Below are 16,738 nucleotides of genomic sequence, written 5' to 3'. Positions count from 1 at the left end.
ATACTCACTTTGGTCTGAGGAAGGAGACAAGGAAGGTCAAAATATATGTGAATCCATACAAGTCCAATAGCTAACAAGGATCTTTATCTTTAAAACAGTCAGGTTTGAACTGGGCTTCAAACACCAGTTACATTATAATCCAGTTTCCCATATATAGAGACTTTAAATAGTCTGAGACCATGAGGGAAGAACTATCTCTGCCCCCTTTTGATTCCTAAATTGATTTAGTAGCTTTTTGTAGAATAATTAACTCCAAGATTTAAAAAAATGATTTAGACTTTTGGGAGTTATGTTTAATGGGGTCAAGGGTGGCAGATTGGTTCCTAGGTAGGATTTGTGTATCTACATGTAACCCAACCTTTAGTGAGTGTTGTTTGAAAAGTATAAGTAATTTGGATTTTGTAAGAGTCCTATATGTCAGATGTGGACAGCTGGGAATAAAAACTACTCTTCCTTTAGGAAAAAAACAAACATTGCTTAAAAACCACCACTGAAAATACATAACTTAAAAGATAAAAGAAACATCATTGTTCAAGTAAAATGAATGAAAATCCTCTGTTATATCCAAGACCCAAGATGTTTTGACTCTCATCTGTTACTGTTCTTCAAATTCTTGGCTTCAGGTTGCATTTCAGCCCTTGGTCATGATAAGTAAAGTCCTTAATTCATCATCTGAGCTCTATGCTAGGTCAAACATCATTAAACAAATGCAGCAACAGAAGTCAGAGACTGTGGCAGAGCTGATTCCTTGTTTTCTGCATAAGATATATTTAAACACAGGCAGGAATAATGCTTGTGGATAAAAATGTGACATGGAACACATAATGGCTGGGATGCATTTAACATGCTGACCTCAACTGATCTCAGACTTCAAACATGTGGTACCTTGCCCAAATCCTACAAAACTAGTCTGGCTGAGTGGTGTTTAAACCTTTTGAGTTGATGCACATTTTTTCAAGACAAAACTAAATTCAGACAGTGATTTGAATCCTGCTTCCAAAATAAGTCTCCAACTCATTAAACACCTCCTTGAAAAAGCTTGCAAACATGATCCAGCTATTGTCTACCAAGTTTGGGCAATTCACGACCAGTTAGCGTATCCGATCACCCATCTATATTTTATTTTTCACCTTTTACAAAAGCAAAGGAAACCATCAGATGGTTCTCAGCAATTCAAACAGCTGACAACAGAAATTGTGCCAGATATAAATATTTACATCATGAAAAGTAAATGTTCCCAAAATTCCAAACTCCAGTGCATTTGAAAATTGGTTTGGATCAGGTACACTTTTCTGAGTTGGAAATATAAAAATATCACTTGTCAACAACAAAAAACACCAAAACAAAACATAACGCATGAGTGATTTTTAACACCAGGCTATCTCCCAGCCCCCTTCTTTCCCAACACATTTTAAGGAGAAACTATCTTGCATTAGTTTTTCTTTCACATCAACATTTTCCTCTAAGATGGTCTGATGAGAAGCCAAAATTCTACATGCATCGTCTTAGTTTGCCACTTTCCCTACCTCACTCTGGGCTCTGCCTTCCTCTTCCATCCTTATCTCCCCACCACTTCCTCTCTGGTCTCTGTGCTTCAGCCTTGACCAAATTTCAAGTCATTTCTGGAAGTGAGGCACCAATCTGCTATCTGCTTTGGGCTTTTTTACTGCTTTTCCCTTGGCCTAGAATACAATTACTCCCTCCATACCCTCTCCAAGGGAGAAAGAATGACTTCTAAATAGTCAAAACTTGCCCTTTTTAAAATACTGGTCAGTGAGCCTATCCATGCTCATTACCTGACTTGAATGACTGACATTTATAGAGAGAGATGTATGGAGAACCTATGTCAGGCTCCTTTTAGGGTTTGTAAAAATGGAACTGCAAGTGGAACAATAATTAGGGTAGGTTCGTTTTCTGTGGAATTAAAGCAATAAAGTACATGACCTATATAGGACTTTTCTACAAAAACATGTCTTGAGTCATACTTGAAAGAGCACAAAATACTATACAGCTAAATAGTCTCAATCATATGCTATGTCTTTTAAAACCCACCTTGTGACTTGAGTCACAGCCACTAACAACTCTTAGATGGGTCACTAGATTTTCAGGTTTGTTTATTTGGCTGTTTTTTGTGTGTGTGTGACAGTTATGTGGTAGGAAAAAACAGATTTCAAGGAAGGATTAGAAAGGCAAAAAAATTACAAACTCCATGCTAAGTAAAGTGAACAGACTGCATAAATGGAATACACAACAGACCCCAAGGTACTCAAACCCTGGAGAATCAGCTGCCAGCAGCAACAAAAGTGGTGCACACATGTACCCCCAGTTTCTTGCACACAAATGATTTTCCATTCCTTTTGAGTTCACAACAGCTAAATCACCTTCAAACACAATTTTCTACGTGTGTTTTTTCCACTGTCAGCCATCTACGAACACTAAAAGGTAGCCAAAGAGAAATGAACCGGCAAGAGAAATGCTAGATCCCAATGATGAGGAGACCCAACGGTCATTATTAAGGAGGAGCTCATCCTGGGGGCAGGAGAGGGAAGGAGGGCTGCTGGTGTGAGAACCACAAAGCACAACTCAGCATTTCGGTGTCGCAGCTAGGATTCCTGGCCAGTAAGATGCCCCTAGGAAGATTAATTATTGATTTTCTTATAGATCATCTAAGGTGAATTTTGTTTGGCTTTTTTTCCTTCCAGGATGATAAATGTCTGATTTTACTTTTGCTAAAAATGCCTCTTTCTCTTTGGTGAAGTTAAAAGAAGCCCCAGTAAAGAGGTTTCTGAGAGGAAAGATTTTCTCAGCATCATATGCAGGGGAGGCAACTCTGTTTTCTAACATCCATGGGGTATCAAGAGAAAGGCCCTCAGGCAGCCTCCAGGGGCTGCAGAGTAATTACAAGCAGGAGGGTTTGCCAAGCTAGGGAGAAAAAGTGCATTTAGACGTAATTATATTTGTTGGCAGTAGGCCTGAGGTCTATAATATTACTCCTAGGTGGAAAGATGAACTCATCACAGAGACTGAGGTCTGGAAGACGCGCTTTCAGAATCCGCACCTCCCTCGTCCTCAGCTTCGTGAGGAACACGGAAACAACACGACGGCGGCTGCTTACCTTCCTGCCCCCAGTGTTGATGCGAAGGGGCGTCAGAAAGGGGTCGAAGATCATATGGCTGGTTTCTATGTTGACTGGCGACTGCCGTTTCCCCACGGAGCAAAGATTCCAAGCTGAGTTCACCAATCCCCAGAAAGAAGGAACTAGAAGCAAGAAGAAGTTGTAGAATCAGTCTGGGAGGAAGGTAAAAGGTACTGTTCATGAATGATTAAATTAAGGATCTTGAGATGAGTAGATTATCCTGGACTGACTGGGTGGGCCGGATATAATCCAAAGAGTCTTTCTAAAGAGAGAGGTGTAGGAAGGTCAGAGATATAGGGAAAGATTCAAGGGGAAAGAGGGGTCAGAAGGCACAGAAGATAGGGAGCAAGGGGACCTGAGCCAAGGAATGCAGGTGGCCTCTAGAAGCTAGAGGGGCAGATTCTGCCCCCTAGAGCCTCCAGAAGGAACACTGGCCCACTGACACTGGTTTTAACCCCACGGGACTCAGGTTGGACTTCTCACCTCCAGAGCTGTAAGATAATAAATTCGAGTTCTTTTTAAAGCCGCTAAGTTGTATTTTTTTGTAGTTGCAATAGGAAACAAATACAGATCTTTGATCTTTAAAACTCTGTGAGACAATAACTGCTTTGACAACCGGGCCATCTCCAGTAACTGGGGGGCCTTCCCTGGAAAGCAGCTGCATGATAGATGTTGTTACAGCTGAAACATACTGCATTTCATCGACTCCCGTGAAAATCATTAACAAAAATAATTCCAGCCACATAAATGGATTGCAAGACTGCTATTATATGGCAATGTGGGTAGGCAGATGCTGCTCTTACTGATAAACGTCACACCCAAAAGTAGACCCACAAAACACGAACAGCAAAAACTTTATATGAACATCTGCCTTTTGCTTTTATTGGGCCTGGCATTCTTTATGACAAACAGTTTCAGGGTTTTATATTCCCATTCACTATCGAGGGCCTGCAGGTCTGGTTCTAACTACCTGATCAGCCAATGGAGGAACAACTGACACACACTCACCCCAGCTCATTGGCTCCATTCCTGAAGGAGGATCTAAGTTTATTCACGACTGGATTGCTGATTTTAAATCAGCCTAAATTAATAGTCTTTTAGAAATCGAAGCCACCTTAGAGATCATCTGATCTAAATGTATATATGAAATTAAGGCCATAAAGGTAGAGGATAAAGTCTTCAATACAAGGTCACACAGCGAGGGACAGGCCAGGAAGGAGGGTAAGAACCAGTCCCCAGGACTCAACATCCCTTATGCTATGACATGTCCACGGCTCTAAATCCCTTCCTCCCCAGCAGGCCCCATCCACAAGCAGATGGCTGTACTCAGGGAGCTTCAGAGGTAATGGTGTCCATGGCCTCTGTAGGACTTTCGCAACCATTTCTCTTTCAGTTCATCAAGAGTAACACCGGTGCTTATATTCCAGTTAAAATAAATTTCAGGTGTAAAGGTTCAAATCAAACTGCTTGAAAGGTCAACCATCCCAAATAAAGTTAGGATTTTTGAAAAGCCATCAAAAGAACTATGACTGAAGAGGGAAAAGGCTTCAATTCAGGCAAGAGAGAATGAGTCTGGGTGTCACATGCAGGGCTCTCAGGTGGCCACATGGGGACAGCTGCTCCTGAAGAGCTGCTCCAGGGGTCGTGTTGTGGGGCCATCCAGGTTCTGGCCCAGATGACAGAAGTCAATGCTCTTAGAGTCACTGTTAAGGGTTGGGCCAATAATTAAGGTGTCAAGTTTAGTCCAGGAACCTCAGGTGCCAAATGTACCAGGAACAGGTTTCAACTGGTAGAATCAAGTGCCAGGGAAGTGCTTTGGGAGGAAGGCTATGAAAACAGGAAGGTATGGGGTGTCCACCCTTACTGGGGCATGGGAGTGCGCCAGGAGGCTTCCTCAAGGGCAAGGCTAGATGAACTTAGGCTTCAAGATTTAGAGTAAGAAATGCTCCCTGTGGATTTGTGCAGAACTCTCAGTTACTCCAGGATTCTGATACCTAACTGTCCTCCTCATGATTGATCCTTCAGGTTTATAAACACCCCAACCCACAACCGTGGGAGAAAAGGTGGGACTGTAGAATGTTACGATGCTGCTTCTATTTCCAAATTTAGAGAATCACTTCGGAAATACGTTTCTCTTCATTTCCCTGGCTGTCCCAATAAATCAGATTTTTAAACTTTGTCATTTTTAGAACCATCAGTTCTTAATGGCTTATTAGCTAATGGAATGTGTTTTTCTAGCTTGAATGATACAATCATTGTTGAGAAAAAGATTAATGTAAATAAAGTAAAATTAAGTGAGATTTGCTCTAATTAATGGACAAGTGGTCTGAAAATGTTTGAATGGCACCACCCTTGGAATCCTCTTGGCACAATCTTCTAATTTACATATAAACTAGAATATACAACAGCCCTGGCTATTTTTTGCAAATTAATTTTCGCAGAGCCTGAACAATGGAACTTCACTGCCGTATCACAGCAATGTGCTGTCTTGCCAACACATTTTCCCATGGCAATGCCATCACTGTTACTGTCACCCTCAAATCCCAAGCTGTCTTTTGGCTCTGTGTCCAGTGAGATATGAAAGACGCTTAGTGACTGTGATTTCAGCTGCTTAAAACGTGAGCTTTGGAAAACCCACAGCAAAGCCTCTCAGCTGCTTGTCTAAAACCAGTGAAACTAAAATGCTCGAGGGTAGTGTATTAACACATCATGGCAACACCCCCCCAACAAAAGGAAGACATTTCTCACCAAAACAGGAGACCAAGCAACCAGAGGAATCAAGTCAGATACTGAGAGTTAAAATTTGCCTTGACGACATTTTACTGCTAGAGGAGATGCTCCAGAGTCAGTTGGAGCTCTTAGGCATCCCCCTTGGTCATCTGTCCTGAGTTGTCATTTGACTCAGCTGAATATGCAGAGGTCACACTGTTGTGGGCAGGGAGCTTAGCACTTGGAATTAATTTATGCAGCTTATGTGAACTTGTTAAATCCCATGGGAACAAGACAAACACAATTGATGATATCCTAGGATGTGCCAGGCATTCGTCTTGACACTGAGAATTCATGCAGCAAGCATTTACAGAGGACCTACTGTGTGCCATGCTGTCATCAGTGTTGGGTAGTCAGCAATGAATGAAACAGACATTGTTCATACTTTCATGGATCTTGCAGACTCATGGGGAATATGGGAGATGTTGTTAACTTCCAGTTTATATGTGTGTACCTATGCATTTAGAATTTCTGGTAAGCATGCTTTAGACACAATAAAGATGGTAAAAAATTATAGAATAAAGCATGCATGGGGAGATAACCTAGGTAGAATGGGATGATTTCTCTGTACATGACATCTAGCAGACTCTGGAAGACTAAGAGAAGTCACTCCTGAAGAGTGGCCAGGAGAAGGGTGTCCAAAGCAGGGGAGAGAACAGTAGAGAAGAGCCTGATATGGTTGAGAAACTGAGAAGAAGCCAGTTAACTTGAACCTGATGAACCAGATGAGGAGTGAAATGGGATAAGTTTGGCCATGTAGACCAGGGACAGATGTTTCAGGGCTCTGCAGACCACAGGAGGGAATTTATGTTTCACTCTAACGTATTAGAAAGCCACTGAGAGTTTTAGACAAGAGAGTACCATGGTCTGATTTACAAATTAAAAGCATCTATCTGCCTTGGCTGGAAGAGAACCAAGGATGAGCTTGATTATCCTTGGAGTGGTTTGAGGAAAGAATTGGCTCCCAATCAACAGTTTTACATGAATTTAATCCTATTGCTTTGGATTTGTTTCAGTTCTATCTCAAAGGCAGAACTAATTGAATGTTTTAAAAACTATTCTCTTCAACATATGTGTCTATGAAATAGCACTTTTCTAGGGTCCAGCTAGTGCTTTACAAGTTATCATTTGAAGCAGCGAATATGTTCATGAAGGGACTCTACGAAGGTAATCTTTTCTTGCTTCCAAGCAATAAACCAAGTCCCCAACTTTTAAGCCAAAGAAAAGCAAAATGAAAGTAGGGAAAATGATTACCAGCATGAAACATACCTTCGGTGAATTCAGTCCTACAAATGAAGCCTTCTGCTTCAAAGTAGCAATCTCCACTTCAGGGTTATAAAGCATATGAATACATTTTAAATAAGAATTCATATCTTTCGCTTGCTCTTTTCCTCACCAATGCTGATTTACTGTCCCTGTCCCTATTCTCAACTGTAATAAATCTCTACTTTGAGCCATTATTAATAAGCATGTTTAAAATACCCACTGCTGCAGGCTTTTGGCCTCTTTCTGATTTCAGATTTACTTCACAGGGAGAATTGGCTTTGAATAACTCCTTTGCTGCTGGTTTCTTCTTCCATTGCTGGGACTCTGATTCATATTACAGGGAGAGCCTCTAATTAGGGCTTCCCATTCTCTCACTTGGGGACCTTGAGGGGTTGCAAATACCCTATTTAACACATAATCATGAATTTGTGCATTCATCTAAAAAATTAATGGGACATCTCCAGTGAGCTAAATTTAAAAAATGCCCCCACTCTTAAGGGCATCCTGTATGGTGGAAAGATATACAAGCTAACGAATAATTATAATAAAATATGCTAAGTGTTATAATTAAGGTGTGAGCCCATTAAAGCTTAACTGCAGAGAGGAAACTGACCCTGATGCTTCTCTCAAGTGCTAGGGTAAACCTTCCTAACAGAGGAGATGTTTGAGTTCAGCATGAAAATATGAATAAAGACTGCAAGCCATCAAAGTCTTAAAACTAGTTAAAAGAATAACGTTTTTTCCTCACATGGAGAGACATTCCATTCCTAGCAAGGGAGAGGAAATACCATTGAAATTTGAATAACTACCATGCATGGAGAATTTAAGCCACTGGATCTTCTGACTTCTCTAACTGGAGAGTTATTACTGTACAGGAGAAAGATCATAAGCTACTGTGTATTCACATGGAATATTGAACAGGTGGCTAAACTTGTGCAGACTTAATTTCTCCATCTGTAAAATGGATATGATGTTCATTCCACAGAGTTTTTTGGGAGATTAAGTAAGACTACATTTATAAAAGGTGTAGCCAATGCTGTCTCTATATTAAGTACTCAGTAAATGTTGGAGGAGTCAAGTGAGGGGAGGCTGGCGAATGGTGTGGCCACCGATTGTACCAGGGTAGCATTTCAGAGATGAAAAGGGTGAAGGATGCAGGTGGGAGGGGGAGGAGAGGCAGCTTTCAGATGTCCACACAACCCAACCTGCATTCAGAGCAGGGGGAAGTCTAGATCACAGAACCGGCCACCTAACTTCATCCTTGTAGTGACCCATGTGCAATATTCTTGGATCCATAACTCTCAATATCTAGTGATGGGGGAGTGAGCAGTGATATGGTTCATTCACAGAGGTTTTACTCCAAAAAATATCATTTTAATTTAGCTTTTGGAAGTTGTTGGATTATTTGTACAGCAGCTTTTTCCTCCTGTTTGTGCGTGGTTCCAATGTGGCGACTGGCTTGTATCCCTGAAGACGTATCAATTGAGGGTGAAGAGCATGGGAGGAAGGGGGAGCTTCCGTTTGCTGATCACCCATTATAATAAGCTCTGTGCTGCGGGCTTGACATATCCTATCTTGCTTAATCCTCCCACAATTCAGTGAGATTATATTATCATTATTTTATAGATGAGAAAAATAGTTTTAAAGAGGTTATGTAACTTTCCAAGGTCACTTAGCCAGTAAGCAAAGGGATTAGGATTTCAGATGAGTTCCTTCCTTTAAAACAACCAGACATACAGACAAATAAAACAACATATGTGTGATAACATGTAAACAGTGTACAAGTGTATAAAGCAAGAGGTACTCATCTCACTCTTCTTCCAGTGACACCCCTGAGACAACAGGCATAAACAGTTCATGGGCATCATTCAACATCGCGCACTAAACTCATACAAACACACCCAAAATACACATACATCTATTTAGAGAGGCTCTATTTATAAAAATACTTTTTGTTTCATGTAACAAAAAGCCATGACTGTCCTCCATGTCAGTCCTTCATACAGCTACTCATTCATGCGTAAAGCAACACAGCTTCCATAGTATGAAGCTTCCGTAAAACTGCGAACTTACAAAGCTACTTTACTTTTCTCAACCATTCCTTAAATGAAAGATTTTAGGGTTATTTGCATCTTATTTTACCATGAAAATCATTGCTGCAGTAAATAGCCTCCAACATACACTTTTTGCACTAGTGCTCTTATTTCAGTAGGAAATATTCCTAAAGTACTATTGGTTGGTCAAGGTATGCACATGATTTCAATAGATGCTGCCAGGTTACTTTAAAAGATACTAGCAGTTTCTATGAATATTTATGCTATCAGCTGTGTATGCCCATTTCCCCATAATCTCCATAGATTTGGATGTTATTTATTTGTTTATTTATTTATAGCAATTCACCAGGAAAAATGGGACTTCACTGCGTTAATTTGCATTTCCTAACTGCTCAGGTTGGAGGTTGAATATCTTTTCATATGATCATTAGCTATTTGCATTTCTTTTCTGACCACACTCTTTATGTGTTTTTCTCTAGGTTATTTTGTGTTTTTTCAAATAAAATTTGTCATTTGAATTGTAGAAACAGTAACCTTTTGTCATGTGCTATAAATATTTTCTTCTAGCCTATTATCTAGCTTTAACCTCATTTTTGATATTTTGCTATACAGGGATTTAAAATTTTACATGGTTGGATTTATTAATCTTTTTCTTTATAATGTTTCTGTAGTTTCTCTATTATTTAAGATTGTATCTCCACCTACAGATTATATTTTCCGAAATGTCTAAAAAGCATTTTTATTACTATAATCTTTATAATTTGACTTTTAAAATCTATCAGAGATTAATTTGTATATGCTATGACATGGGGGTCTAAGATTTTTCTCAGAGAGAAAGTGAATAATGCCAGCATTATTTATTAAATAAACCATCTTTCCCCACCAAATTGAATGTTACTTTTATCACACATTAAGTTTCCATACACATTCAATTTGCTTCTGGTCTTTCTAGATTGTCCCTCCTATTCGTATAATCCTGTGCAATAATGTTTTGAGGATAGTCCCATTTATGGTAATTTATAAGATCAAGCCTCTTGATCAAAAAGCCCACTCTTTCCTTGCTACCTCTATGGGACCATAAATGCCTGAGCTCTAGGGAAACCTGCTAGGATTCGTGCCTCCAGAAACTTAACACAGATGTAGTGTTCTTGGGGACATCTGATCATTAGAGGTTTTCTGGCCCATTTTCCTATTTCCAGGTAGTTATTTATGTACTTGAACCAAACTTGATTGAGAGGGCAGTGCTTGCCCCTTTCCCCCAAAAGCTCTGAAAGTATAAAAAGCATCCTCAGAGAAGCAACCGAGTTGAATCTTTGGAAGACAGAGCAGCATGATGGAAATAGCATGGGATTCAGGGCAAGTAGAATCAGGTTCTCGGTCTCCCAGTAACAGTCACATTTACTGAGGGTTTACCACAGGTTGACCATCATCCTAGGCATTCTCCATTCATTAGCTCATTCAATCATCTCGGAGCTAGACCTTGTTAGTATCCTGATTCTTACTGGATCTTATAGGAATCTGAGGCAAAGAGATGTTACATAACTTTCTGAATATTTAAACCAACCAGGAGTAACTGGCAAGTGGTGAACTCAGGTTTCAAGACTCAGGCTGTCTGGCCCAGATCCTTGATTTAAACTCCTGTATTGCAGTTCCTTCCTGTCCTGGGACACTAATTTGAGTCAGACACATTATGTCTTGAGCTTTAGTCTCCTCATTTTAAAATCAGGATCATAAGAAGATGCACTTTGTTGGATACTTGTATCCATCTAAGTGACAGTGAAAATTAAAATGACAAAAATAGTAACAATAATCACAGCCAGTTCTGTTTATTGACTGAGTTATGGATTATATGCCACTGGTGGCAGACTGGATTATTTCCACTGGTGGAAAGAGGCTTGCTTTGTGTCCTCAAAGATGGGATTTGTCCCATTTTATAGATGGGGAACTGAAGTTCAGAGAGTTGGGTACTTAGTTGAGGACATTGAGCTAATACATAACTGAGCTGGTGATTCAACCCAGGTCTGACCCCCACACCCCCCCATCCTGCTCTCATCTATTCCTCATATCTAGCATGCAACTGGGCTGAACTAAGCTGCCAACATTACTTCCTCTTCAATATTTTGCTTTCTTAGAATTCATTTGCCATTGAGTCAGGATAACTCATTCTTAAGAACCCATGGGAAGGCATAAAACACAGTCTGGTTTACGGAGGCATTAAGCCCTATGTGTCTACCTTAGGTTTAAGATAAAGCCTAACAATGGTGTTAAGCACTATCTGATCCCATTTGGGTGGAAATTTTTCTTGCCTCATGTAATTACTGGTGCTTCAGATAAAATCTGAAATTAGTTTATTGAAGCTGGTAATTGAAGCCACAAAGAGAAGAATGTCTCAATGCATGTCAATAAACCAGCCTTTTAATTATTTCCACCTACTCAACTTCAAAGAAAATGACCTAATGGCTCTGGATAACCACACAACCTACTAGAAGCTTATATAAAAGCTGCATCCTCTTGGCTTCAAGAAGCACCTATCAATAATGCTGAAATGAGCTGGGGCATGAGAATCAAACACCAAGTAAAAGGCACATAGCCACGGAAAGTAGCTGATCTTCTTAAGCCCTTGGGTATTCTGAAAAATTCATTATCACAGTTATCAGGCAATGATTTCCCACAAATTCAAAGATCTGAAACACTTTTAAAATCCTGCAAAGTACCTGGATATCTTGGAACACACTCTCCTTTATCTATCTGAGTATGAAAACGCCTCTTTCTACCACTCTTTCCCTAACTTTCACTTCCTGTGCATGGGTTCACAAAACTATCCCCCTACACAAATGTCCAAAGTAGGCAAATGATGACAGCCCTGCTACCTAGATGTGTGTGGAGATCAGCTGAGCCCAGCCTCGCAGCCGTGGATATCTCAGCCTTTTGCAGCTTCTCACCATGCTCACATTTGTGTCATCCTACAGAAACCTCCAGCTGTTTCAGTCTGCCTTGAGGCTGGCATGTATTTAGGATATTTTCTTTATCATTTGCAAAAATAACAGAGTTCAGTTATCTTCATGATGTATCAGGAGAAATAATCTTCTTGCCACCATGGAGTCTTGAGGCCCAAACACAAAAAAATCAGTTACTAGACAGGGACAAAAACACACAAATGATCTGCTGGTCTTTTCCTGATTTTGTGCTGGGATGGGTTGTCCAGCAATTCTGCAATGTATTTTCTGTTGAGAGGCTAGATTTAGTTTCTGTGATATAGTGACTTCACCAACACATTTAAGTTCTTTTAATTTTCCTATTGGACTTTTGCTTCAACATGCTTCTTATCAGCAGGCAAGAAAACATGCAGACAGCCCAATGATTGCAGATCTCCACTACCCCAAAATCTTATCAATGATCAAATCTGGGTGAGTTCTTTGCTTTGAAATGCCCCTGGTCCAACCTAGGTTCCTCTAGCTTAGCCCATGTTCTCACTGCCATGTACCTTAGTTTTTACAACAACTCCTTAGATAAATTCCATAGTTTTAAGGTCAATTCCACATCATCAATGTATGTGAGCTGGGGAGACAAGGATGAGTCAGGACTGGAAGTTGGGCTAGACCTGTGGTCCACAAGAGAATGCAGTGCACAGCAAGGGTCAGCATTCGGATACTCTAGACCTGTGTTTCTTTGTAGCCCTGGGACTTTGATTTGTTGCCACCATTATACCTCCAGTTCTCATTCCAATGCTAGGCACAGAGTCGGCACTCAATAACTATTTACCAAATGGGTAGATAGACAAATGGATGGATGGATAAGAGAGAACAGGACCATGCTGTCTGCTTTGTATACCATTTTTCTCCTCTGTGCTTGACATATTACAATCTTTCAATACAATGTGTGGAATGGATGGATGTACATCATTTTTTTCACTTCCATATTCCCAACAACACAGTGTGCATGCTCCGACTTCTGAGCTTCTTTCCACCCCCAGCTTTACAGAGGTATGATTGACAAACAAAAATTATATATATTCATATTTTATGAGGCACTTTCTTAAGGTATACAATGTGATGATTTAACATATATATATTATATGCCAAGTTAATTAACACACCACATAGTTAGCTTTTGTGTGTATATGTGTGTGTGTGTGTGTGTGGTGAGAACACTTCGGATCTACTGTATGAGCAAATATCAAGTATATAATACAGCATAATTAACTATAATCACCAGGCTGTATACTCGATCCCCAGAACTTGATCTTATCACTTTAAGTGCCCCTTTGACTTACATGTCCCCATTCCTCCACCTTCCAGCCCCTGGCAGCCACCATTCTACTGTCAAGTTCTGAGTTTGAATTTTTAAATTCCACATTTTTATTCTTTTCCCTCTTGATCCTCCCCTAGCCAAATCCTTCACATTCACACTGGAATTTCTAATTTAAATCCCAATTGCTCCATTAAATCATCAAGTCATCACACTGGATTTCTAGAGAAGCTGATATGATGCCAGACCATTTTGTACTGAATTAAGTGGGTCTATATTGTTCATCGTTTGGTAAATGCATCAGCATCATTTCCTAAGTAGAAGCAAGCACCTCCAGACTAGGAACTGGAACACAGCACAGCACCCGATTACACGGCCTAGCTTATAAAAGATGATTCATGAAGTGATCTCACTGTGTTTAAGTCTCTCTAAGGGGCTTTTAAAGAGAAGCATTTGTATATGAAGAGGTAATGCCAGCAAAATGGATGTAGTGATTCCGCGACACTCCTTTCCACCCAGTGCCCAAACACGGCAGCCCCAGGAAGCTCCTTGCCGTCAGCTGACTGCCCTGCTGCAGTGGCTCCACCGCGTAGAAGGGCCTTCCCCACCACCCCGACGGAGAGCACACTCTCACCTCCCAAGGTGCAGGTCAACAGACCCCTCTAAGAAGCATCCCCCCTGCCACTCCCTCTGCTCTCCACTCCTTCTGATGGAGGCACATGCCCCACCCCTGTGCAGCGTGGCCTCTGCCTCTATCCCCATATTGTGGACATGCCTATCTCTCTACCTACAATGGACATTTCTTGAAAATAACTTCCATCTCTAACTCACCATTGTTAACCACAGTGCCCAGTAAATTCATGGACAACGTTGTATGAATAAAAAAGGGACAAAGAATAGTTAAGACTTGATACACCCTAGAGGACAAGAGACAAAGGGTGAGGAGTGGGGGTACTGTCATTTTACTGAGCATCTGCCTTGTGACAGGCCTAGGCATTTACTCAGGATGTCTACTTAATGTCCTCCAATGAAGTGGGAGATAAGGCCCAATCCCAGGGAAAGGTCTTAGTTGTCCAGGTTGTCAAATATGAATACCAGACACAGTGGGGATTTGACCACATTCTTTTTAAGACAAAAAATCCAAAGTTGGGTTACCAAATGAAATAAAGCAAAAAACAATGACTGTAAAATCAGAAGAAGCAAGTGGATGAGTGAGGAGATTTGCAGTGGGGAGTAGAAAAGGAAATAAAGAAATTTCATGAATTGGACAGTAATGAGACAAAGAAACATTTTATTCATTTCTAAGTCCATGAGCATAGTATGCTCTCAGCTTTCAAAAGTATAGCCCTGTAGACATTTGATCCATCTTTGCACTAATCATGAAAGGCAGATGGAAGGCTGCATCAAATGATCACATTGGAAAAAGTAAAATGGTACCATCACAAGCAAGTCTGACATTGGTAAAACATGGCTTTCTTTAGAACATAAAAAAATGGCTACCCTGTTGGTAGGTACATTTCCATTTTTTAAAGCGTTTCTCACTTCCACACAGCACTGTACAAAGATTATAAAATAAATGAATGTAAAAGTGCTTTATAAATTGTTACACGTTTTTAGTTTCTTAATTATTCATGTTTACATTGCAATATGCTTACAAATGAGCAGCGCCCTCCTGGTCAGGTAGGTCTCTGCATTTCAGTACAACTTTGTTCTCCTGGCAGGACAACTCGAGTTTATGTACAAGGAACAGAACTTTGTTGTAAAGCTTGCTTCAACCATAGAATGGATGTTGGCCTTTTCCTTTATTGTTGTTAAGAAAAAAGTGAGGTGCTTAACAAATTACATTCCACCTCGCAGCCTCCCCAGGAGATCTATGGCCATACAGCAAAAGAAATTCATGCTGATCTAAGTTCTCCTTTAGAGACCAATTCAACTTACAAGACTCTTAAATCAGTGCCTTGGACATTAAAGTCCATCTTTTTGCAACAGCAAGAATCTGAAGTTTCTTCACTATAGTTAGCTGCTTGCTGGTCTTCATGGAGAAGAACCAGAAGTGCCCCAAGGAAACTCTAGTTCATGGTAACAAGAGATTAAAAGAACAGTTGTGTTTTAAAGGCCCAGTGTCTGGGAGAGTCAGCGTGGACTACTCAGAGGTGTGATCAACAGTGAATATATCCTTAAAAGTTTCCTCTGAAAGCAGCCTGAGCCTCAGCTCCCAGGAGGCTGCCCTGTCTTGCCTTTCTGTCTTTGTTGATGCATCGGGAAATCAGAAAAATCAACAAAACCTCCCTTTTGCAACACGTTAAGGTTTATGAAATACGTCCAAAAAAAATCCACTACTCTCTGAGGCAGCAGCTCATGATTTCATTAACGATTTGGCAGTTCAAGAAAAAACCTTTGTAAAAAGTCTAGGTCACCAGACATGAGAATGTACACCCTCTTCTCTCAGGAGGAGGCAACTCTTTATATTTCTCTTTGATCTTCTAGAAAGCAGGGAGCAGAACCCAAATCCAGAAGAAATCAGAGGTGATGGATTACTTATTGCTATAAACATACACCAATGGAGCCCTAGTTTAAAGATGAAGCGTTAATTTTGGGGCATAGCAAGAAGCCATGAGCATAGGAGAGACTACGTTAATATTGGTTTGGTAAAGAAATAGGGAGTACATTAATGTTTGGAAAAAAAGGGAAATAGGGAAAGATGGGTAAAGGGTCAAAGGTCTTTACAGGATGCTAAAATGGGGAGTTGGCCTAATGCTGTGGTTGAATAATTAACCGTTAGGAAGTGCTAACTCTATTCTAGGCCCTGTTCTAAGTGTTTACATATGCATTAACTCATTTGATCCTCACAACAGTCCTTCATGTGAATGCAACTACTGTCCCCATTTAACAGGTGAGGAAACTAAGGCAGAGGGAGATTAAGTTTTGCAGATAGTAAGTAGCTGGGCAGGATTCAAAGCCAGACAGTCTGGTTCTGGAATGTGCACACCTTAAACACCATGTGATGTTATTCACTTTAATTCTTAATCTTCCAGGATGCAGCATCAAATGGGGAGCTTGTCAAAAGAGCTGATTAGGGAGTCCATACCAGAGATTCTGATTAAATAAATTTACTGTGTGATCCCGGGATTTGTATTCTTAATAAGCAGCCCAGAAACCCTGCTTCCAATGCAGGTTGCTTATAGACTGTGATAATTGGAGAAAACATGATAAAATTAACATATACTTGGAGCGAGAAGGTCTCCCAGATTCACAAGGTCAGCAA

At 40.4% G+C, this 16,738-nt stretch overlaps 1 protein-coding gene across 1 annotated transcript in view; it reads right to left on the bottom strand.

Moving 5' to 3' along the window:
- Positions 1–16,738, bottom strand: part of CA10 (carbonic anhydrase 10) — a 454,967-nt gene that overhangs the window by 267,589 nt on the left and 170,640 nt on the right. The window contains exon 3 of the mRNA XM_036879814.2: positions 3,116–3,258. Coding sequence (XP_036735709.1) covers positions 3,116–3,258 — 143 coding nt within the window. The remainder of the gene's footprint in view (positions 1–3,115; positions 3,259–16,738) is intronic.

Source organism: Manis pentadactyla, chromosome 4, assembly GCF_030020395.1.
Source record: "Manis pentadactyla isolate mManPen7 chromosome 4, mManPen7.hap1, whole genome shotgun sequence".
In the NCBI taxonomy this organism is placed as follows: Eukaryota; Metazoa; Chordata; class Mammalia; order Pholidota; family Manidae; genus Manis; species Manis pentadactyla.
This window is presented reverse-complemented; position numbering and strand designations above follow the sequence as displayed.